The sequence below is a fragment of the Callospermophilus lateralis genome, chromosome 4 (assembly GCF_048772815.1).
Source record: "Callospermophilus lateralis isolate mCalLat2 chromosome 4, mCalLat2.hap1, whole genome shotgun sequence".
Taxonomy (NCBI): Eukaryota; Metazoa; Chordata; class Mammalia; order Rodentia; family Sciuridae; genus Callospermophilus; species Callospermophilus lateralis.
Genome location: NC_135308.1, coordinates 101,770,117 through 101,796,432, shown reverse-complemented (window position 1 = coordinate 101,796,432; position 26,316 = coordinate 101,770,117). Strand labels below are relative to the sequence as shown.

General features: G+C 33.0%; 1 protein-coding gene across 1 annotated transcript in view; it reads right to left on the bottom strand.

The window, feature by feature from the left end:
* Positions 1-26,316, bottom strand: part of Cntn1 (contactin 1) — a 252,914-nt gene that overhangs the window by 44,231 nt on the left and 182,367 nt on the right. The window contains exons 16-20 of the mRNA XM_076852771.1: positions 20,341-20,499; positions 16,026-16,175; positions 6,697-6,767; positions 5,051-5,285; positions 2,585-2,688 (exon numbers count right to left, since the gene is read on the bottom strand). Of these exons, the coding sequence (XP_076708886.1) occupies positions 2,585-2,688; positions 5,051-5,285; positions 6,697-6,767; positions 16,026-16,175; positions 20,341-20,499 (719 nt within the window). The remainder of the gene's footprint in view (positions 1-2,584; positions 2,689-5,050; positions 5,286-6,696; positions 6,768-16,025; positions 16,176-20,340; positions 20,500-26,316) is intronic.

Genomic DNA, 26,316 nt, shown 5'->3' with positions numbered 1-26,316 from the left:
TTAAGATCTGTGTTTATCTTTGATATTCGAGGTTCTGTGTGAAAGGCTTAAAAGGATTTCAAGAAAGACTGAATAGAAACAATAATTGAACAGTTTACTTCTAGCGTTTTAAATCTTCTATTCTCTGGAGATGCAAGACAATTATTATAAATGTTTGGAAGACTCGAGACCCTCATCTTTAAAATGGAGAAAACAAAAGCGGCTGTCCTCTAAGGTTGTGTAGATTCAATACGATGAGCTGGTGTTCAACATACAAGGACTCAACAGGTGCTGTCTTTCTCAATATCATCCCAATCATCTCATCATTGTCATAGTCATTTTCAGAATACCCAATGGCAAAGAACAGGAAAACTCTTAAATGTGGATTATTCATTTCCTCCAAGCAACAATCTTATGAGGCAGTGGTGACTCTCTCAAATTTATAGGTGAGGAAACTAAGAAAGTTCAAATAAATCTCCCACTAAATTCCTAAGTAACAGAGCTGTAATGTAAACCTGTGTCTGGTCAGCAACAAAGCTCATAACTTTCTACTTGATGTGGTGCTGCAAAATGTCAGAAGTCTGTGAAACCAAATTCCCCACGGCACACACTTTTCTTTTTTGAAATTCCCATTTCAGAAAATCTCATTTTCTATTATTTGAGAATCTTTAATCCAGGGTTACTTCCCAATCAAATAAAGCTTGTATTCTGATTATTGTCTGAATTATTGGTATCAATATATGGTTTCTTACTTTATATTTCTTTTGTATTCTCTATGTTGAAAATAATAACAGTCAATATAGAATTACTGGAATAAGGAAATATAGTATTTAATTCTATAGGATGTCCTTTAATAAAGTGAAATATATATTTAACACTTTATCTCAATGAGATGGATTATATATAAAATTTCATTTTCATTAAATTTTTTATTTGTTAAAAATGAATAATATAAAGAATGAAAAAATCCTGTGGTGTAAAATTGGATGTTTTAAGCACTAATCATTGATGCCTTCTCCCAGTGATATCTTGGATTTACTTATTATGAGGATTTGTGACATCTACAAAATCTCTCTCTCTCTCTCTCTCTCTCTCTCTCTCTCTCTCTCCCTCTACCTCACTCTCTCTCTCTCCTTTTGTACTATGTATAATTGTCGAGTTAAATCATGAGCATTGTGTATTCCCAGTCTGTCTGTTCCTTTCATTCCTAGTCCCTTCTTATCTGCTATCTTTATTATAATTTCAGCTGAACCCTTGCAAAAATTACCTGAAGGTGCTTTGAAATCTAGCCAAATCATGAACCACGGTGTCAAAACAAAACAACAACAACAGAAAAGCAATTCCTATTAGTCTTTGGTGTTTCTGCTTAAAGGCTTGGGCTGCTTATGTGTCTGCATTACAGACACATGGTCTTCAGAGAGCCAAAGGTTAACATTGTATTCAATCATACCTCATTATTCCTCTCAATACTCAATGAACATCTATATGTGCACAGCATTATTCTCAGTACTGAGAACAGAATATATAAAAGCCTGCCCTTATGGAACTGATATTCTATTCACAGATGGAAAAGTAGAGCATAAGAATTGAGAGGATAAGCTAGCTGGTGAGCACCTCCAGAATAGCAGTCCTTTCTACTCACTGGGCAAAACAAAAGGAGATCTATGGTGTGGCATCAAGCCCTAACCTTAAGTCAGAAAGTCTTGAGTTCTAGACACTGCCCTGCCACTGCTTGTTAAGAACAACAGAGGAAACATGTAGAATCTTTTTGGAATCTAGTATTTGTTTGCTCATCTGTGAAGGCAGGTGGTGCCAATCCTTTTATTCACTTATCCTACATAACCAAGCCTGAATTGTTTTAGCATTGTGTTAAAGACTCCAACTACCTTCCTCGTTTCCCATTTCCAGTTTTCACTCCCTTATGAAGACAAACCTTCCCCTTCCTACCTGGCTAATTCCTACCAGTTCTCTAAGCCTGGCTTCATGAATTTCTTTGGGACATTTTGATTGTTGGCAATTCCTTGCCATCATAGATAACATTGTAAGACACATATCTGGTAAATTATACCGGTCTCTTTTAAAGGAACTTTTAGACATGGAACTGCTTAATTGAAATAAGATGACCAGTTGAGGAGGCTGATATAAATTACTAAAATGCTTTCCAAAAAAACTTGATATTCACCAGCATTTTATGAGAATGTTTGTTTTAAAATACCTTGGCTAACCATGAGTGTTATTACTTTAGGTTTTGTTTCAGCCAGTGGTTTGCTAGCACATGGGTCTCTACATCCCTTCTGGATTAGCCAGTTAGTAACACTGTCTTACCCTTTTCTTTTTCTTTTTATTGAGACATAATATTTTTACATCTTTATGGTGTACATTGTGGTAATTTAATCATATACACAATGTGTAACAATCATCTCAGGGTATTACCTAGTTTACTCTTGACAATTAGCTTATAAGCGCCCAAAACACTAAACATACAAAATATAATGTTAGTTGCTCTATCAATTAGTGGGACCCAGGACATTATAGCATGCAATTATTTAAATGTATGCTCATGTGTTTATGAATAAATGCAATGTTTGACAAAAATTGAGCTCACCTGATAACTTTCCACTATTTTTTCTAATACATGCTTCCAATGTACTGATATCTCAGAAGATGATAAGACTTTTACACCTACTTCTGTGGGGGCTTCACTGGGAGCTGAAATTTGATGAGAACATTACATTTTAGATACTTATATAAAGAAATTTGAATAAAACTGTTTGCTATATGAATTAATTAGAACTATCACATTTTAAAAATAAATTAGTTTTACTATATCTTCCTTTATTTATATTATTACTATGTACACACATTTTCTTACACATGAATGATAATGTAGATATATAATTATTCATGTACTTTTAACAATTATAGAAAGCTTTGTGGATTTCCATGATACCTTTGAACAAGAAATATATTAATTTGTTTTTATTTCACCCAAATAATATTTTTAAGAAGGCCTCCTTATGTAAATTAAAACTATATTTATCTATTCTACCTTACCAAAAGAACTTCAGTATTTACTATACAAATTATTCATTATAATGAGTTTTCTCCTACTTGTTATTCATATGAATTAACAACATACACAGCAATATAATTAATAAAACTTTCTTCTTTTATGTTCAAGCTAAGAATTAAAAAAAAAATGTATGATCCTTTGAAACAAGTTGTGACATCCACTGTTTCTTGGGCTCAGGAAAGCTTTTATATGTCTAATCTTACAACTGGGCATCAAGTCAAATATGTATCAAAAAGCCTCTGTTCAGGGAGAAAAAGTAATTTACATCCATTATGAAATTTACACAAAGAAACCAGGGAAACATTTAAGCAGGGGTGATCAATTTTTATTGTCTTTCATTAAAAAGGCATAATCCTATTTAATGTTAAAAAAATGTCCTACATATGAACACTGTTGCCTTTCCAAATCAAGGTAAACATGTAGCACTGTGATTGATTTCTTAGAAGTAGAAGATTAACAACTTATGCAAGTTTCAGCACATGCAAGTTTTATGAGACTCATGAAATATTTAGGAAAGAAATATAATTAAACACAAATGGCCATGACTCCATAGATGACAAGCATGGCCTTTTGCCTGGAAGCTTACTTTAGCATCAAATACAGCAGTAAAAAATGATATTGGATGAAAAGATAACTTGTAAAATACTCTTAACTTTCATTTTCTCCAGGAGATGTAGTCATGTTTTTCAAGTTATTAAAACTGAGTCAAGTTATCACATTTCTGCTGAATAAGTCCAGAAATAGAGAATGTAAGATTTGTCATCAGGACTTTTCCATAGCTTGATTATAAACAAATTATTTCTGCTTTTTATTCTTTCAAGGTATTTAGCTGAGCTAAATGACTCATGACTGCCTTTCACATGTGCATTCTTGAATACATATAATATATATTTAGAGTACGCAACATGATGCTATAAGATACATATACAACAAAATAACATAATTGGAGTGTATGGATCATAAGATTATTTGAAGACACATTACATTTTTGAACAAATATGAGTCTATGACTGAGGATCATATTGGAGAAGTTCAGTTGAATTCTAAGGGACAGCTCTGTTTATTTAGAAGTAACAATAATGTAAATTGGATAAACCATTAGATGGAGCCTTTTTTTCCTCAAAGAGAGTAGAAGAATACCTCACACAATTCTAGTTTTCAAAAATCTTTCATTTGAGTTTTTGCAAGGGAAAATTGTCTAAGGGTAAATGTATTAGATCAGAAGTCAATAAAATCTCTATTTGCTTCATTAGTCATTAATTATTTACACAGTGCACATGAGTAAAAAGACATAATGTGGACATTTCATCACTTTTTAACAGGAATATAAATTTAAAAATCTTAGCAGCTTAAATAGGAAATAATGTAACTATGTTAAAAACTGTATGTCATTTACCATAAAAGTCCTCTATAAGCATGATTAATTTAGTTTCTAGAAAAACATAGAGCCAGTATCAATATTTTTTTCCCTAAATGGCCTATAGGACAAAACTTTTCCTTTAAAAGAAAAAAATTTCAACTGATTTTCTGATTCTTCTTTTATATAATCACGTTTATATACCCATTAATAAAATTTCAGCATGCTATTATAATTAAAAAGAAAACTTACTTGAATGCTGTAGTCACACAAATTTTGTGTTATAATTTTGAGCAATTTTATAAGCAATACATATGTTTTAGAATCTTATGTAGTAGAATGCACAAACATAAGTTCCAATCCAGTTTTGGAGAATTTTGACAACCACGTTATAATTAAGAGGCAAGGAACAGGAGTCTAGTCAACTACATTGGACATGATCTAAAGGATGAACAAAAGCATGAGTAACTTGTAATTTATGTGGAGAGACTGACATTTTACTTTGGCTCAAAATGATACTCATTTGCGAAAGGTGTAGTACTATAGAAGAATCTTAATAAGTAAGACCTTAAAGAAAACAAACTGAATGCCAAAGAATTAGATTCCATCTGCCTCCCACATTGGCAAGGCCTCTGACCTACCATCTTGTGCTGAATTAATGACTGCTATGAGGCTGTAGGGTCCATCTCCTTTGTTGTTGAAGGCTTTCACTTTGACTTGAAACGCAGTAGAAGGGCTCATGGTTTCATCTTTATGGACATATCGGCCAGTGTCTGGATTAGTAACTGTGACTTTTTTCCATTCTTCTCCATCAAATGGTTTAAATGCCACAATGTAACCAAAATTGTTACCATAGTGGTATTCTCTTGATAAAGGCTAAATAGAGGTTAAAATATTAAATAGGTTTTAGTGATAAAGTTAGCAGTGAGAAAAATCCTATGAGAATAAATATTCACATAGAGGCATGCTTTCCCCTAAAATGTATTTGCTCATAAGTTAGTACTGGGGGAACATGCCAGAGCAATATCATGCTCAACATGTGATGACCTCATTGACCAAGAGGCATCCTTGCTATTTCTCAAACACCCCAAGGGCTCCTGCCTTGGACCTTCCTATTTTCAATTTCTTCTCTCTGAGATGTTCTTCTAGATGCAATCTGATTTCTCCCAAGCTTTCTTGAGCCTTCAAGAACACTGATTCTCAGGCCCTATCCTTGGAAACTTGATTTTGAATTTTAGGAGAATTTCTAATTTTAATTTTTTTCACAAAGCTCATTTTATTGGGAAGCAGATACCTACAGGGTTTACAAAAACCATGCCATATGGAAAAGAGTACGATGTCCTGATTTTTATATTTCCATTTTGGGACATTATATTGACAGTAAAACTCGGAAATAAATAATTGGAGATTCAGACAACCAAAACGCAGGGTTTTATTTTTTCTTTTTCTTTCCTTTCTTTCTTTCTTTCTTTTTTAATCATGCTTAAAAATCTATTTAAGTGCCAAACATTATATATGACTACAGAGGACAGAATAAAGTCACCTGAATATGGTCTTACTTAAGAAATCAGTCTAATTCATGTAAAGACTAAAACCTGTCTTTTTTCTTGTGGTCCTCAAATCCTTTGGAACCTAAATTGTGTTCCTCAACTATCTGCAGTAGTTAAACATTAAAAATCTGGACTGTATAAATGAATTTATGGAGTGTTACCTGGATAAGTGCCAGATGCCTACTTCAGGTAATTCTGTGCTATCACCCACCCCCTCCCAATTTCCCTCCCACCTCAAAAATCCACAAATACTATATCTGATATAGAACTTCTCCTTTGGATTAAGAAAATGTAATAAACTGTTTGGATCACTCAGTAACAGTCCCCTGGATGACTTCTAAGACTCATCTATCATGATGGATTACACTAGGAAGAAACAATCTCCAATTTAAAAAATGGGTTTGGATAGAAAGTTTGCAAATTGAATCTTTGGAGTTCAGATTGTCCGAGAAAAAGTTATAAATTATAACTGGGTTACCAGACCACAATGAATTCAAAATATCTCTGGAATCAGAGAGTTGAATATTTAATCATCTAGGCTACTGCATCCCTTGGTGTTCAGGATCCTTTTTTGCATAGGATCTGCCTTTGCAAGCCAGAGGAAGAAAAAGAAGTAATTCACTCTTGTTTGTGGATTGAGAATTCTGTTTTGTTTTGAATTTATTTCAGAAAATAAAATGTGTTTGCAGTTCAGTATAGAAGTACCCTATAATATGTTCAATTCAATCAATACTTACTGCCCATGTTATTGTCAGCTCTCTGTTGCTTCCACCCCCACCTCCCACATCTGAAGGAGCCACATTTGGTGCTGAAACAAACAAACAAACAAACAAACATATGAAACAACAAAAACAGAGACTATGTAATTTTTTTCTGATGATAGTGTTCTTATTTACCACAGAAAACATGATTTTTTTCTTTCACTAGGAAAAACAAGCTGCCTGCATGATCCCACTCAATTATAATAACAATGGCTCACAGTAGCTGTAATAATCTGTTTTACTGCCAAGATAAAAATTGACTCCGTGCCATAGGAAATGTGCCGGTTTCCTTCAGCAAAGGAGAGTGAAGCAAACTGGCCTTATCCATCTTTTGTGTGGTGTGTCCTTCCATTTAAAATGATTTTTTAAGATTATATACTGTATTGGAAAATATTTTAGAGCTCTCACTTGAAACCCTACAAATTTCCCACAACTTACTGTTTTGCCAGTTTTATACTTCATTCTACAAAAAAATATTAAGATTCCATACATTTATATTAACATTGGATAATGTTTCCCCAAATATGTGGATATAAGAAAAATGCAATAAATCTAATATTATCTCTTATGCTCTCACTTCTAATTCCTAAGTCTCTTTTGGAAGTTTGCCCCATCAGTGACTCCAATCCTTCTGTTCCGGAACCTCTTACATCATCTTTCAGTCTCAATCTCTGCTGGAGAGTTTTCTCACTGTGCAGTCTCTCTGCTCTGAAGGACTTTCTTGTAATGCTGCTTCCCTCTTAATCCCCAACCCATCACACCCTTTCCTGTAACTGAAGTGTGTGAAAGAATGAACACATGACTGTCTTTTGTATTCATTACATAATCACTTTTTAGCAGCCCCCAATCTGTTTCCACTTCTTCACATTCCTAAAATCACTATTTCACAAAATTGATCTTAACTGTCAAGTCCAATGGGTTCCTTTTTTTTAATTTTCTCACTCCTCGAAATCCCTTCAGGGTAGACACTGTATCTTGTTAGATGTGCAGACATGGCCTCTAACTGGAGATGTGCAGATGAATGATGCTTTGTCTGTTTTGAGCATGCCCCAGCTACTGGCTGCCTAAGAAGAGATCTGGGTTTCCATAAGCTGTGTACATTCCCCATGCAAATGTGTTGGCTCAGTGGGAGATATTATTCCCAAATCGGTTAACCCTTCCAAGAGATGAAATGTCATTTCTTCTCAATTCCCTTCCCAAGGGGACATGGTCATATCTTCCTCAGAATCGTCACAGCAAGGTAACATTTACTGAAGTACAGAACCTAACAAATAATTGTGATTAAAAAAAGACAAGCTTCAAAACATCATGTTAGCCATGTAAGTTCTTAGATGAAATATGTAGATTTATTGCACAGAAACAAAATACATGCTTTCCCTTATATTTATAAAACTATATGATGATTTCCTTTTCTCATGAAAAAAACCTGAGTGATTTCAATTTATTATTCAACTGTTACCACAGTGAATGTTAGAAGGTAAAATTCAGTGCACAGGGTTGTTAAAAGTGAAGTTGTTTGTAGCTCTTTAGTTAAAACACATATTAAAGACTAGGATATTAAAATAACTCTGGAAACTCTTCTAACTCCATAACTCATGTTCTGAAGTTAAAATTTCACATGCTATAGAAAAACAAAAAAAGGTTATTGTCTAATAATCAATGAGTAAAGGTTTTTTGTTTGTTTAAGTAATTATAGGCAAATAATTGCAAAAATACCTCTAAAATAATAAACTATACCACAATTCGTTGAATCAAACACTGCCTTCCTTGGGACAAGTATATTAGGTAGGATGTTACATTATAATGTAATGCATTTCATTATAATCATTTTTAACCTTATGATAAGAACAGAGCGAAAGAGAGTGTGTTTACATTGCCACTTTATGTTTAAGTGCTTTTTTACATGCTTCAAGCAAATAATTCAGGATTGATTTGCTCCTCAAATATTGCCTGTTGGGTTCATGTTGCTGAAAACAAGACAGTGAAGAAAAGCACAGAAGTAAAAGTAGTAAAAAGTATGTCTGTTTTGATATCTTACTTAGATTTTCAACTTAATTTCCCCCATGTTGCCTTAAATATTCACCTGTAGCCTTAGCAGATTTGGGGAATTTTTCACAGATGGAGTTGGCACATAACCTACACATCTAACTTGAATCTGAGAACAGAGCAGTTAGATGCTGTTTTGTTTTGTTTTGTTTTGTTTTCCTCCTGTTGGCCCTGGTAACACAGGAGGACCTGGCCACATGGTGACTTTTTTAGGCAAGTAAATCACCATAAGCACAAGGAAGTCTGTTTAGCTCCAGGCTTCAGCACACTGAACAGAAAACAAACTGGACATTCTTTAAACAATAAATCATTAAAACAAATTTAAGCTAATATTTTTAAAAATGCTAACATATTAATCATGAATAAGCAATATTTATAATTTTACTATGAAAGATAAAAACAGTGGGATATTTTAACACATTCTTTTGCCATCATTTCAGTCTAACTGCGATTCCCTTGAGGTTTTTTATAAGAGTGCCTCTGTATTACAGTCACAGGTCCAGAAAACTTAAAAACGAAAATCAAGTCAATGCCATGATTATCTTTCCTATGAAAAGAAGCTAATACTGCCAATCTCCCTTTTATATTTTAATGCTTAAACAATTTGTATATAAATATCACTTTGGGCTTTGATGTTTTATTTAGCAGTGTTGAAACTGGCTTGTAACAAAACCAAAATTATGAAAATAGAATATATAAAGATTGGATCTTGACTCAGAATATATTAACTACTTATTTGTTGTTAATTATTTCCTTGACTTGAAAAGTCACTTTTACAGACAAAAAATTTAAACATGAATGTAACTTTTCAGCTTAAGTTGCATCAAAAGTTCAATATGATTTAAAGCAAATATCTTAGTAAGAGATTTTAAATGGTTCCATAAATATTATTCTAAGAGATTACAATTTAACACCTAGTTTTATTCTATCTTTATGTCTCTATGTTTAAGCACTTAAATATATAATTCTGAAAAACTCTTTTTTTCTAATTTTTTACATTTTTAAATCTTTTATTGATTTTATTTTTTTAAATACACAACAGCAGTGGAATGCATTACAATTCTTATTACCTATGTAGAGCACAATTTTTTGTATCTCTGTATATAAGGTATGTTCATGCCAATTTATGCCTTTATACATGTACTTTGCTTGTTTTTTTTTGCATTACAATTCTTAATACACATATATACCACAATTTTTCATATCTCTGTATATAAAGTATGTTGACATCCAATTCAAGTCTTCATACATGTACTTTGTATAATGATGTCCTTCACATTCCACCATCTTTGCTAATCCCCTGCCCCCTCTTTTTTCCCTCCCACCCCTCTTCCCTATCTAGTGAAAAATAAAATGAAACAAATTGTAAAATATTTGGATATTAAAATAGAAGTAGTTCTTTGTAACTCATGAGATCCTACTTTGATGGCGGAGCAGATTGCTAGCAGTTCTAATGAACCTACTATATTAAATTGATGTTCTTCCATTATAGATAAAAATAAAGAGATTTCAAGATAGTTCACAAAAATATTAATGTTTCAGCATCTTATCAGGCAGAGATTGGAGGTTTGTTTGTTATTATAGGCTTTGTTTTCAAATAGGAAATTATAACAGGAGAGTAGAGTAAGTTTATTAATTGCTCAATGCAATGATCCTATAAGAAAAGTCGGTTGCAGATAGTGTTTAGATAGGCATAAAAGAATGCTATAAATTGAAATAATTATATGCATAATAAAATTCATAAGTAAAATCCAAACCAGTAATGGATTATTTCTTTAAATAAAGTAAAATATTTGTTACTTTCTAGTTTACCTTTCTGTGTGTATGAAAACCAAAATCATCTAATACAGATGTTAAGCTTGTTTTCAAACAAAACAAAATATGTTTGGTAGTAGATCCTTTTAAATCATAATATGTGAATCCCACTGTTGCTTTGATCACACCTTCCCTTTCACCATCTGCTATTAATGTCTGGTAGTCAGTACTGCCAGCTTATCCTCCTTATTTCTCCCTTTTTCTTCTACAAATAATTTTGAATAACTATGGACAATATGCTGTGTTAAGCACTAAAGATAAAAATATAAATACAATTTGCTTCAAGTCCTGAAGATGTTCTTTATGATGGTAGAGGTTAAGTGCACACTACTAGTTTTAATGTGTTAATTGTCCAAAATTTATAAAAGTGCTGAATGAATAAAATGATCCATGCTTAACAACGGACTTATCTACAACTTTTGAATTATTTTTACTTATCTCACCTAATTGGACACTCACACAACACTTTGAAGCACATGGAGAAGTAGCATTATCCCCATTTCATAGAAAAGGCAAATGAATCCCGAAGAAGCTAATTGTCCAGGTTATACTACTCACAAGTAGAGAAGCTGCCAACTTTACTTCAGGTCTCCTGATGGCTTAAAGATCAATCTGTATTCTTTGATTCTTTTAAAATGATTTATCTACTTAATTATTAATGACAACTTACTTTCACATAGTAGTTTCTTACTAGCTATAAAATATGTTCTTAGTGACATTCCTGTCTTTTATTAAATAAGGAAAAAAAGGAAAAAAAAACAGAAAGAAAAAAAGAAAGAAATGGAAAAAGCTAAATGAAAGAAATACTAGCTTTGTTGGACATGAAATTAAGACTTAATATATAACATGAAAGTGTTTATTCTGGTTTTGTTATTTTTCCTCTTTTCCCCTTCAAACTGGCTTGAACTGACAAATAAACACAAAGCTGTCAAAATAAACCTGATTGCACCATTTGAGGCTATCAATTCACCAACTGCACCTGCAGAGCTATTAGCTGTGGGAATATATCTTACAATGACTCATTATTTCAAAGGATGTTTTTGTTATCTCTTTCTTACAGTCAAAATTAAAAGGGCTAAAATGAATTACAAACATGCCTTCTAATTCTTCATTTGGGAGCATCCATTTTATAATACACTTGTCTGAATCCAAAGAATACACTCAACTGTGCTCTGAGATCTTGACATTAAGTAATTGGACAGAGCAGGGCATGTGCAGCATTGGATAATGTCACCTCTCTTCAATCAGCATAATGAGGCACAGATCAACTTTTCCATCAAATGGAAACTAGCCTTTATCCCACATAACATATGCTGGCATCTCTTAGAGTCGTTATAATCACACATGACAAGACAAATATTTCTCATTTAGAAAGTCTTTTTACTTTTTTGTAAGAATGAAAAATGTAAATGTCCAATTTTATGTATATTCATTTTTAATAAAGTATATGAAAGGAAAAACAAAAAAGAGAAATTCTGTTGAATTTTATTTTGTGAATACATAAAATGATCCTTTTAAGATGATAAAAAATTCTATGAAATAATATGATCTATTATGCTTTTAAAAATGGAAATATGTTGCCAAGTGAGGTGATCAATTACAAAAAAGTAGACAGGAGACCATATTTTTATAAGCATATTAAATTTTAAAATTAACATTAATAGCATAATAAATATGTATTGAGCAAATATTATGTACCACAATGCTGCTATCCTGTGTTTTTAAATCGTAAAATAATCCCATAAGACAATTGATTCCCATATAAAGATGAGACTTGTGTGGCTCCAAGAGATTAAGTAATGTGTTCCAGATCCTAGATCTTCCAAATGATGATGCTATGATTCCATAGAGGATCAATGGCTTGGAACTTCTGTACTGTGCACTGTCTTCAGATAGAAATTTAGGAGCAAACATTTAGAATTTGGAAGAATTGGATTCGAATTCCAACTCTGCCTCCCATTAGCTGGATACAATCTTCCTCTTGTCAGACCAGGAATAATCATAGTTTTGTAAAGCTGTCATGCAAATTAAGTGAAGCAATATAAGCAGAGGCTGGGTGGGATGGTGTAAGTCTGTAATCCCAGCAGCTGAGGAGGCTGAGGCAGGAAGATCCCGAGTTCAAAGCCAGCCTCAGCAAAAAGTGAGGCACTAAGCAACTTAGTGAGACCCTGTCTCTAAATAAAATACAAAATGAGGCTGGGGATGTAGCTCAGTGGTTGAATGCCCCTGAGTTTAATCAGCATAACAAAAAAACAAAAGAACAAAAAATATATATATTTAAGCAGAGAGTGAAGCATTATGTCTGACAACCTATGTCCCATATGTGAATGGTGGCAACCTAAAAGTTGACTAATCAAAATTCCTAAAGCATTTTCTGATGATAGGTTATAGGTTACAGGATTTAGTTTTTCACAAAGTAAATGAATCATCCCCTATGACTACAGGGCTTCACCTTGTTCTGAGATTAAGACCTTTATCATTTCATAGTTGTGTTTGCTCTTTTGCCTATGATGTCATTTAAAATAATTTATTTTCTAAGCACAGTAGAGAGGAAGTTAAATCCTTAACAAAATACCATTTGAGTAAAAATAAGGTAAGAGATGATGCCAAAAATAAGTTGGTTGCCACAATTTGGGGTTTGATATTTCTTTGAAACATTTTTTTCCCCTAGAATTTAAGAAGAAGAAAACATTGAAGTTGAAAATTCTTCAGAGTAACATACCATTAGTTTTAAGCAAGGTACTTCTAGGCATTATATTGAATACAAACTATATTCATAGACCCAGATATGAAACAATTAAATTGAATCTGAGACATTGGTATTTTTATTGTTGCTCTTAAAAACATTTAATTTCATTACTTCTACTTGGGAATTTAAAAAATAAGCCTAAGACAAATCGTATAGCAATCATGTCCAGATGATGAAATTATGTAACAAATCCTTCTCTGAGAAAAATATTAAAGATATTGTTTTTAATAAAATTTGTAAAAAGAGGGAGGTCTACTTCTATTCTCAGTGCCAAAGGAAAACATCCTCCTGTCTGGGAACCATTTTTACTTCAAGAAACAGTGTCCAGATAAGACTTGGTTTATATGACATTAATCAAGAGATTGAAGAAAATTAATAAAATTCATAATAAAATTTTGTATTTGAGGTAGGTATGTTATAGTGTTGTAACTGAAATGCTTGCTTAGACCAATTTAATCATTCTGTATCTTTTTCCAACTTTATTTTGAAAATGAAAATGCTTGTTAAATCAAATCAAGTGCATGATCTCTCAGTGTAAAATTATGTGGTCAAAACCACTGGTCCAGTCATGCCCCATTTTCCTTTCTTTATATTTTTCAAGAAAGAGCAACTGTGTTCAGTCTGCCAAACAATAGCCTCCATTGCAAACATAGGTGACTCTAGGGAATAATAATAATAAAAATAAACACAGGGGTGCTGGCTCTGTACATCTGTGCTTCAGACAGCTTTGACTTAGATGACTTCCATACCCTAAGGGATTTCTATGAGGTAGAGAAGAGGGAACACTTTTTGTTTCCTAGGTGAACACACTAAAACAAATAAATAAAAATAATACTTAGGACATCTTAGGACATCTCTGACATCTTAGTTAAGGATTAAATAGATTCAAACTTCTAATGCTTCACATAAACAAATGAATTGTTAGGATCCTGCTTGAGATATTGCTTTTATGAGAAAAGCTCAATATATCAGTGGAATCAGACAGATCTGAATTTGAATTCTGAATCGCACAAGTAGGTATCATTAACTTAGGCAAACTACTCAGTGTCCCTGAGTTTACTGCTTATTAACAATCATAAGGACAGTTCTCCTATATGGAAATATTATCATGAGGTTAAATGAAATTTAGGTGAAAATACTCCCCACAGACCCTATATCTTAATCCTATTTTCTTCACTTAAGGATCATCACTTTCACCAGATAAATTTTATGACATTATATAAAACTGTGAGAGACAGCTTATTGATGGTTGTCTCTGGGAATCAGTTTGTTTTAAAAACTAAAGACATTAGAAATAGAAGTTTAGAAATTATACCATGTAACTGAGGTACCCAGAAACATGGATAAGTGGTATTAAGAGAGCACAGAAGGATTATATGATTATATGATAGTCTGTTATCTGCTTAAAATCTTTTCCCCAATAGCACACCTGTAATCCCAGAGACTCAGGAGGCTCAGGAAGGAAACTCTTGAGTTCAAAGCCAGCCTCAGCAAAAGTAAGGTGCTAAGCAACTCGGTGAGATCCTGTCTCTAATTAAAATACAAAATAGGGCTGGGGATGTGGCTCAGTGGTCAAGTGTCCCTGAGTTTGATCTGTGGTACCCACCCTCCAAAAAAACCCCAAACTTTTCCCCAAAAATAAAGCTCTGAAGTTTAGCAGAGTATAGTCAAACTAAAAATAAAGGAACTCAGAGAGCTTACAAAAACAAAACCCTTTTGATATACAGGAATGATAAATAAAGAGTTATCATTAGAATCAAAACAACAGTTTGCTTAGAAATTCAGGGTGTGGGGACAAGAGAGGGGGGATGGGGGTAGGAAAGATGATGGAATGGGATGGGCATCATTACCTTAAATACACGTATGAAGACAAGAATGGTGTGATTCTGTTTTGTGTACAACCAGAGACAATGAAAAATTGTGCTCTATGTGTGTACTATGAATTGAAATGAATTCTGCTGCCATGTATAACAAATTTGAAGAAAGAAAGAAGTTACTTAATTAATTAATTCAGGGGGAAAGGGGAAAAGAGTGCTTCTTTCAGTAAAAGGTACTTAAATGGAGTTGGGAATTACCATAAAAATGCCAATCTGAATTTGAAGAACAGCCAAAGTTGAGCTATGATAAAAGAGTACTTGAGTTATACCTAATGTTAAAAGAACACATCCTGGCTATGTCTTGGGGGATGTTATGACTCCCCAAGTGGCACTGATCTGAGAAGTCCTCAGTAAATTCTCTCCATGCCCTGCTGTCCCTCAGCCCTCTGCCCACATCCTCCATCCACAAGGACATTCAATTATAAATGCCTCAGAAGTGAAAAAAATCACTAACCTTCTAGATTAAATCCTGGAACCTGTTTAATCCAGAATCTGCCTGGTTAAGATTCAGAATGTACATTACAGTCTATCTTTTAAATACCAACTTCATTTAGATAGTGTCTGGTAGGCTGTGCAGTGGTTTCCATTTTCTTCTTTCCTTACATTAATTATGCAACAATATTCAAAACTTAATATTTCCTGTTTTGGGGTTTTGGCCCGCCTTGATATAGAATACACACATGTGTGAAATACATACACACATACATTTTAGATGAATCACTTACCTTAGAGCATTATTTATTTCCAAATACTCTCCTCTACTTATTAGACTGAGATTGCATTTATATACCTTTTGGAATTTAGTTTCTTGTGCATACCTGCACCATCTGTTTTAATCCTGTTCGATGGTAAACTGGGCTCTCCTATACCCAACGTGTTAGTAGCTACCACTCGAAATTCATACTCCATCCATGGGATTAGGTCCACTGCTCTTGCTGCCTCCATATTTCCTTCAATAATTGGGGGATCTAAATAAAATAAATATTAAATGAAGATTATTAGTTGCCTAAGTTGTTATTTGTATCACTCTTCATTTTCATTTCATTTTTTTAAGAGAATGTACATATTATGTGGAATTAAAATAAAAATGATAACTAGGAATGTGAAGTTCAAGTAAGTAAGAGAAGAAGTTATTATAAATAATGAACTAGAAAGAGACATGCAACATAACACCGAATTCTGCATTTCTACGGAGCTCCCAGGTCATGCAGATGCTGCTGGTCCAGGAACTACAGCTTGAGGAACAAGAAGCAGTGTTCTGGAGGTGAAACCTAGAAAGATTTCCAGAGGCAAAGGTAAAACTAGCACAAAAAGTTTATGTGCTGCCAAAGGGGTAGTCTACACATAGCAAAAGATTTACTAATAGGGTGAAAAAGGATAATGATTATGACCTTTTTTTTTGTTGTTGGTGTTACGGTTGTGTATTTAGATCATCTGGGGCAGTGATAATAAATATTATACTAGTAAAGTACTCAGAATTCATGTTACTAAATACTAACAGGCAATTATAAATTATGGGTAGGATATGACCTTAGCTTGCTTATTTAATTGAGATATGATAAGATATACAACCAAGACAGGTCTATGCCTTACTTTAAGTTCTCTAAAAATATTTCTACAGGATTTTCATAATTAACTTACACATACATGTGCATGCAAATGCCTATACACTACCTATTTGGAAATTTTTTTTTCTTTTGGCTTGTCTTGTGATTCATTATGTTAATATTTAGGGAAGTTTTAGTCTGCAATGCAAACTATGAATATGCAGCTTCTTAAGATGTTGTACCCATTACCATAATAAATGCAAAGCATCCTGGTGTTCAGTTTTACTTTTAGAAAAATTCTTTTATAGCTCAGACTGTTTCATTTCTCACTCTGCTGCTAGTTTTGCTATTTATTCTCTTATTTCGTTATAGATTTGTCCTATAGACTTGACATAATTTTTTAAAGAATTTTTAAATAGCTTTATTTAATAACTTTATTTATTTATTTGTGGTGCTGAGAATTGAACCCAGTGCCTCACACATGCTAGGCAAGTGCTCTACCACTGAGCCACAACCCCAGCTCATAGACTTGACATAAATTTTTGACATTCTGATTAAAAATTTGGCTTTCCCTCTTGTTTTTGTTCTGCTTCTTTATTTCCACTTTATTTCTATTCCACTCTTCCCTTGCATATCATCAGAATCTGTTTGTTTTATTTGATACACTTAGGCACTTTTCTTTTTAGGTAATTAGAAGAGGAAAAGTGAAATTCTGGATTGCAAAGGGCCCTTCATGGAGTAAAGGGGGAATATAATGAGTTGTTACGACCCTGGGTTTGGCAGACCTTCATCCTTACTGGAGGCATTTCAGTGGTCTTGAGCCCCCTATGAAAAAAGACACCATGAGGCTATAGTAGTTTACATTGTACCCCTGACCAAAAAAAAAAAAAAAGATAAGTCCCTGTCTAAATCTCAATGACCTGAACCTGTGCATGTTACTTTACTGGAAAGAAGGTCTTGGCAAACCCTTTTTAGTTTAAGTTAAGGCTATAATTAAGTAAAGAATATTGGATAAGATCATCCTGGGTTATCTGAATGGGCCCCAATTTAATGATGAGTATCCTTATAAGAGACACAGAGGAAAAACTCATAAACAGCTGAAGGCAGTACGACCATAAGTATTGAAGTGATGCAGTCATATGGCAAGAAACACTTGGAGCCATCAGAAACCAAAGAGACAGGGAATAAATTGTTCCCTGGGGCCTTTGGAGAGGGCGCAGCCCAGCCAAAACTTTGATTCTGTACATCTGGCCTCCAGAACTATGAGAGAGTAATTTTTGTTGTTTTAAGCTGCAAAGTTGGTAGAAATTTGTTATCCCATCCATAGGAAACTAGTGCAGAAGCTTAAAGGAAGAAGCTGATGGAACTATTTGTCAGTTTGTGAGTTTGTGAATTTGGGGGCTTAAGAAAAAATTATTATGAAAGACTTAAAATTATTAATAAAGAATGATCCAATCCCCTCCTGCCTATACTGCAAAACCTTGGCATTGCTTAAACACCCGGAGAGTAGAAATGTTGGAAGCATTCAAGTGACCCATCTTGGCAAGGATGTGGTATTTTCCTGATGGCCAAGGCTACCCTGGTACTTTTCCAAGAAGCTGAGTAGTCAACAGGCAGGAGCAGGTATCTGCTGGATGAGAACAGGAAGAACTAGCTGGATGCACAGTGCAGACTGCAACCAGTAGACTGATTTCGGGCAGATGTGAGAGTCCACTATGAAAATACCCCAAATCACACCAAAAATCAGGGATATAGTCAAAGACAAGAAATGCATACTTGATCATAGAGATTATTTCAAAGAATGGTGGGAGATTAAGTAGAAAGAGTCAACTGGGGTCATTTTGCAGGAGGATTTGGATTCCAAGTAAGGACCTGGGCTTTTGATTTGAACAACAGATAGGAAGAAAGGAAGGAAAATAAGTAGGCTTTGAGAAGGTGGACACAATGGGAAGCCCTTGGCTCAGAGATGCCAACAATCTTCTCAAAGGAGAACAGAAAGTGATTGTCAAGAAGAGGGATTTCCAGAATGTTCCTATTGAAAGATTAAGGAAAGAGTTTGAAACCCATAAATTAAGGATATGCTCTACCAGAATTGCTAATGACTTAAAAATTGCTTGTTTTAGAAAAAAACTATTGTGCATTAACTGGACAGGCTTCTAAATCTTGGTTTTAGTTTTGAGTATACATTTTAAGCCAAAAAAAAAAAAGTGAAGGAGGAAACTATACTTCTTACCTTTGTACTAAAATCAAAACATCTTTTAGATGATTTTAGCAACCACCATGATCATTAACCCATAGATCTATTTACAAATACCTTGAGGCCAGAAGACTCAAAGACTTTGACTGCTTTTTGAGGAAAACAGAAGCAAGTCTTGTGAGTCTCCTAAAGCCAATAACTCTCAGTAGTTGCCTGAAAACCATGCTTATGGTGTTTGGCCATCATACCACACTGATTACAGCTTCAAACCACCTCAGAAATGACTAGAATCACTTTAGGACTAAAAGCAGATTTCATCAAGAATAACTCCAGCCAACATAATCCCCTGTATTCTAGACTTTTGAAAGTTGCCTGAGTGAGTCCTGATAATGATAAGCACAGTATAATGGGAATATTTCACCTGTTTCTAATTCATGGGAACTTTATACATCTATGTGGAAAATTACTTGTCACTAAGATATATCCTAAATCCTTGAAACAGATTCAAGTTTCTATTTGACTAATTTTCCTTGAAAGGAAGCAATATATTCAATAGGAAATAAATCTAAGTTAAAACACCTTACTGTGCAAAACTATGTCAGGATAAAGCTAAATTGAGAGTATATTTGAAACACAGGATTGATTATTTTTCAGTTTTTAAAAGGAAGAAACATCTTATTTTCTATTCTTGCCTTATTCTTTTTCCTCTGGTGACAAATGAGCAGATATTTCTACTATTCTTCCTTATTATTTTACAAAAATATCTTCTACCTTCTTTAATGTTACAGGAGAAAATAAAGTGATGTGTGATATTCTAGGTTAGTAATGATAAATGGCAATGGTAATAGTTATAGGTAAGCAAAAGTATCCATATAATAAACTTTTACTTATCAACTTTTAAAAAATCTTAATATAAGAAAAGAAAAAAAGTTTGAAAGAAACCAAACCTTAAAATCTTTCCCTGAGGAAATTCAAACCAGGCACCATCATTTTCAGGAAGTAATTGACTATAGGGAGTAAGACTTGAATGCTTAATATAATATTTATGATTAATGCAGCTGTTTTAAAAAAATGAAGAACTATAGTTCCTAAATAATGAGATAAAATGAGTCATAAATGACACTTGCCAAAACAAAGCTCTATAATGATTCTTTTTTTTTCCCAATGAATCTTAGCCTCACTGTAGTTCAAAGAAGAAAACCAGGATGTCCTTGTTGCTTTACCACTACAGATTTAGGCATGCTTAAAAAACTAGTATGCTAAAACAAAAAAAAATGTTTTAAGAAAAAAAGTATTTCAACATACATCATGAAATTTGAAAACCTACAGGATTTTATTGAAATAGTCATACTGAAACATGTAATAATTAATCAGACAAATACAACTCACCAGTCTTAGCATCTTTCCAGTCATCTGAAAGAATGGTCCTGGTCTGGATAGTGTATTTGGAGATGGGACTGTGATTGTCTGAGCCACGGCTCCAAGTGAGGGCAACAGAGGTGGCTCTAATGTCCTCTATTCGAAGACCACCTGGAGGGCCTGGGGGACCTGGAATGAAATGAGTAATGAATTACTGAATTCCAACTAGAGGAATGATTACATTTTAGAGTACGAAAACACCTTCCTTGCAATTAACCTAAACAAGTATAGAATATAATCAAGTGTTGTTGCCTTCTTTTAAATATAAACCATAAGGAGGAATAATAAAATATCATTTGTGGTGTTCACTAAAATATTTCATGTCACTTTTTAAGGAATAAGATAATACATTCATTAAAACAGCATTATTATTGAGTATACATATAATAATCTTCATCAGATAAAATGTAATTGGCATTAAGAAGACCTACTACAGATTAGTAGGATGAATTTTTGCTGAATGGATGAATCATATATGGCAGCACAAGTTAATCCAGGTATGAGGACACTTGATCAACCGTTTTTCTCTCTCTCCCCAATATGGAACAAATATTTTCTTATAATCCTACCCTAAATGCTATAACATTATTCCTAATGATAATATAGGTGATATATTTTACTCAGAGTGAAAATTTCTGCAAGTAATTTTACATATTATTTTGAATAATAAAGTTTAATGTTATAATAATAAATAATAATAAAACAAATGTTTCTACTTATATAAAATATGGAAAATAATCATCAACTCATAGATATACAGGAATATTCTGAAAACATCACATTGCATAAGTGAAAGTCTTATGACTTGTTATTATAGAACACAAAAATACGTTTTCATAGATGCTTCAGAACTGAGTAACAATGTTATTTACTTGTTCTTTGAATTGAGAGCACTATGCTAAGTCGTAGAAATGAAAAGATACATAAGATAAACTTTTGGGCTTTGAGCAGCTCTTTGTCTTGAAGAGGGTGAAATGGACCAGCAAGCAAATAACTATAATAGAAAGTAATAAATGCCATGATAATCACATATAATGTACTTATATTTTGCATCATGATTTTTTTAAAATGAGGGGGAAAAGAATTTAAAATGATAAAATGCTATTTGTTGCTTACACTGTTAAAGAAGCCTCTTGGTTAATAGACAGTTTCTAGTACAGATATTTCAGAAAATGTCATCACTTTTTTTTCTTTGTACTACAAAGGAGTTTATGTCCAACTGAATTAGGCTTGTTGAATATAACAATTGATAATTAAGTAACACCTTCATTTTCAAATAATGCAGTACTAAAGAAGATATTTATATTTATCTTTTAGCTGAAATTAATGCTTTTATAGTTTTATATTAGATGAGTTGCTTAGCCTTCATTGCTTTTTCTTTACATATGGGTTTGGTCTCTGTGGAAATGTGGGCAAAACCCAAACCTTCACCAATTTCTTTATGGTTGTCCGAAGGAAGAAAAGCATTTGTAGATCAATGAACATATCATCACCAATATAAAGCAACACATGACACACCCTATGGATGGTAGTAAATTTTATTATTTGGAAATATATCACATTTGAATATAATATAGGTAATTTTACTTAAATAAATTTGTCATCTGTAATATTGTATTTACACTTATTAATGTTAAATAATTGAAAACAGATACATAAATAATAGAGCACATTTTATATTGAGAAAACACATTCCATTTTTATGTGAAAAAATCACACAGAAATACAGTATACATTATTGCTCAAAATCAAGAAGTTCATTACTTCACATAAAGCATCATCCCAAGTTAGTTATTAAGAAGAATATTTCAGAGTATTAAAAAATTAAAAATTAGAGAGAAAATATGTTAAAAAATACTTTAAAACAAAGATAAACTTCTATACTACGTGCATTCAAAAACTTTTCTGTGTGTAAAAGTATTCAGAAAATGTTAAAGGGAATTTAAGGCAAAATTGCCATAGGTTAGTCTTTAACCACTAAACTATAAATCATTTCCTTGCTGTTATTCTCTGAATTCTTGGAGTTTCAAATGACTAATATTTCACAAAGATCAGATTAGAGCTGCATTTTTTGGTATATTTAATGGGATATTGCATGCATAACTTTTCCAGTTTTCCATTCAGTAAAGAGCAGAATTCTTGAGTAAAACACTGTATTTGTTATTTTTTTCTCTGATATATGTTTGATATACAGTGAGTTTTTCATAAATATTTGGTAACTATATAAAAATAACTTATCACAATTGATCTCCTGACAGTTCCATAACCATAATGACTGTCTAAAATACAATTTGTATTCTCAAACTTGTGTTGAAAAAACTGTGCCATCACAAGGAAGGAATTTAGATGACAAATTCAAAGGATCAGTTTGCTTAGCATCTTTAACACTTAACACCCTTGTGTGACAATATTACTTGGTAAGTTTTCAACTGATGTAAAGTAGAATTTTCCATCTAGCAATTGCCTACAAATTTTTCCCAGAAAATAATGGAGAAAAAAAAACATACTATTAAAAAAAAAGGAATTTTAGAGTTAAAATGGACTTGGCTTTAAATTCTATGCCCTGATTTATCTTGATCATGTTACTTAAATTTACTAAGCTCTCGTTTTCTCATTTATAAAACAAAAGTAATATAAATTGATGATATTGTTGTTAGGATTAAAGTGACATCCTTAAAGTATCTAGTCGTAGGCCTGGTCTATAGAAGCCCTCAGTAAACTTCAGCTAGTAACAGTATTATTGTCATTGTCTCTAAAAGAGCCGCCCAAGTGTCTTAGCTATCTGGCAGTGGTGATTATTAGTACAGGTTAATCATTGTGAGGGATCTGTTTACCACATCATTCATTTATCACTTGCCACTGAGAAAAAGTAGAAACCTCAGAAAGTGAAATGTTTTCTGGTCAATTTGATAGAGGTGAGGAAAAGTTCAGAATGTGAAGACACTCCAGTCCATACTAAGTAATCAGGATGTGGCAAAAATAGAACAGTGTTTCGTAGAAGTCAGGCCAGCCCAGTGGTGGCTTGCAGAGGGAAGGTTTTCAAGCAGTGGAGTCTGATGTTACTTGCTTAGTTTTTTTCAGAATGGAGAGAAAAGTGCTATGGCAGGAAATAAAATAAGGAACTACTTGTTCCTCAGCACAAGGGAAGTTATTTAAGAGTTGACAACTTTTCTGATTCTTTTGTCAATGAAAAAAAAAAAAAGCAATACTTAATTCTGACCCTGTGAATTCCTTTTTCTTGAACCCCCTTCAATCTGTACCCTCAATAAATACTTAAGAATTGAATCCAGCAAAAATGGACTGCTACACACAGCTCTTTTATTATTATCCTCCTATACCTCTTTAGAGCTTCTTAGGTTGTCCTTGGTCACATGCTAATGAATCACAGGAACATTATTTATCCCAAAGTTAAATTACCATAAAATAGAGAAATTGATCTGAGGAAAAGGACCTCTGCAATTTGACTCCATTTTAAGTGTCTAGATATATTATATGATAAATTATTTTAGTTTTTCATTGTTTTCTTTCTTTTACTTTAATTATTAAAGATTTGAGGTGTGGAGGTGGAAAACTGGAATACTCTTCTGACTAGCCTAGCAAAAGTCATTTCATCAATTTTTCTCACCATCATTAATTAAATACTTGGGGAGTTAGAGAAGGAAATGAGTAGAAAAAGAAAAGGAGGGGCTGGGGCTGTAGCTCTGTGGCAGAGCACTTGCCTAGTATATGTGAGGGATTTGATCTTAATACCACATAAAAATGAGACAAATAAAATAAAGGCATGCTGTCCATCTATAACTACAAAAAATTTTTTTAAAAAAAGAAAAAGATTTGAAGGAGATAATAGAAAATTATTTAAGTCATGCTTTTTGCTTCTGTGCTCTTATGAGTATAGTTTTATTTTCATCCCTGTCTTTCTAACATGTCTCCCACCCCATGCCTTGGAGTTTCTGAAATGCATTTTGTTTAAGCTCATACATCATATCCCTATAGCAGTGCTGCTATTTTTGTTTCCTGATTCTTACCAGTACTTGCAGGATGTTACCATGAGTGGACACCTCTAATTGCGTTAGGCCTATTCCACTGACTGAGCTTCACTTTGATATAAGTAACAACACAGATGCCATTCCATATTGGTTGTTTGCATCTTTTCCCATTCAGAATCATGGTGTTTGATCACTGTCTGTCTTGCCTTTCTTCTCTTCTCAGCTGGAGGCTAACACTATGAATAGTCCTCGTTTTCTATTGTCTTTACCCATTTCTTACTATGTTTGATTTTCACCCATGTATTCTTTCTTTAGCTGCAAAGATCCCTCTCAGAAAGTGTTCATTAAGAATGCTCAATAAAACCACCCTTATGGGAGATAAATAATAGTCTACCAAAATCCTTGTTAGTGTTCTACTTTTACATAATGTGTCCTTCAAAATTAGCTAAAAGGAATTCACAAATAATTATTGAGGTTCATTTCTGTCACCTTCTTACCTAGTGAAGGACTTTGGAAACTTCCAGAATGATCCCCTATCATCTGCAGTTAAATGGACAGTCTCATTTGCCACATCTGTATTTCTTTCTCTAAATTTTTCATGGTTCTCAATATTTTTACTATTAAATCATTGACTTTCAGTAGACAACAGAGATAGTTCAATATTTTATGTAAATCACATACACTTTAGATCTTGTTTAAGCCAATATCTGTTTCGTAGAAGGATGCTATGTCTAGAAAGATTACTGTCAGAATCATAGTCTGTCAATGGCAAGTTCAGAGTCAGAACAGGACACAGTCAAGGCCTGTTGTAACATGCCCCAGGTAAGAAAATGTCCATTTGCAGATTCAGATCATGTAGCTCAAATGTGTCAGTCTGCAAAAATTTCTAAAGAACTATCTTAATGCCAATAGTTTTACTCTATCATTCTCTTGGATTTGTCCATATTATTTAAGTAAGTAATAAACCCATGACAACATAAAATTTATATAACAAAATTTTCAGAAAATCACAAAAAGAAGTTTACACAGTATATGTTAATAAAAATCATATTTTTCGTTGAGTACTTATTACAGCTAAGTCACTGCCAAAACTTTTATAATTCATACTAATTTCGAATCCTATGCTATTATTTTTCCTATTTTATAGATGAGGAAACATAGTCAGGGACAGATTAAATCAAATGACCATGGTCATCCTACTAATAAATGGCAAAGTTAAGAATTTGTACCCAGTCAATTTGCCTTGAGACCAACTTCTCAATAACTATGCTAAAAGCAACAATTTAGAAATAGCATTATTGATATCACATTTTAAAATGGTCTTGATAACTTTCCACTGGTTACTTTCTTATAGAGGAGAATATAAATTTTGTGGGCACAAGTGTATATCTTGGAAAAAATGACATAAACTACAGCACATTGGTTATAGCTTTTAAAATCGTTATCTTATTTGCTAACTCAAATACATAGGTTATCATATCGCCTATCTATAAATTCTTAATCAATTCATCCCCAGCCTTTCTTGACCATCATACAGATATGTGTTAATCTTTTCTGAAAATTAATGTTTTAGAAAAAAAGACCTTTTTGATTTTCATTCAGTTCCCATTTATATGTAAAACAATTTTTGAAAATGAGCAGAAAAACAAATTATTTGTCAATTGTGTCCACAACAATAAATGAGAAGATTTCAGACATTTTAGGAAAGATAGCAGGACAAATAAATTTCCCAAATGATTCACATATTAAAAATAAGCTGACCACATTTTTTCAATCAATACTTGAAACTCATTTTTTAATAAATCACATGGGACAGAAGACTTGAAACTCAGACCTTGGAGAATACATGCCATGCCCTTCAACCATCACTGAAGTCAGTGACTACCTAGCAGGAACCCAAACATGTTCTCTCTCTATTCAACAACTACACTTGGCTTCCTTAACAGCTACTGTTAGAAAT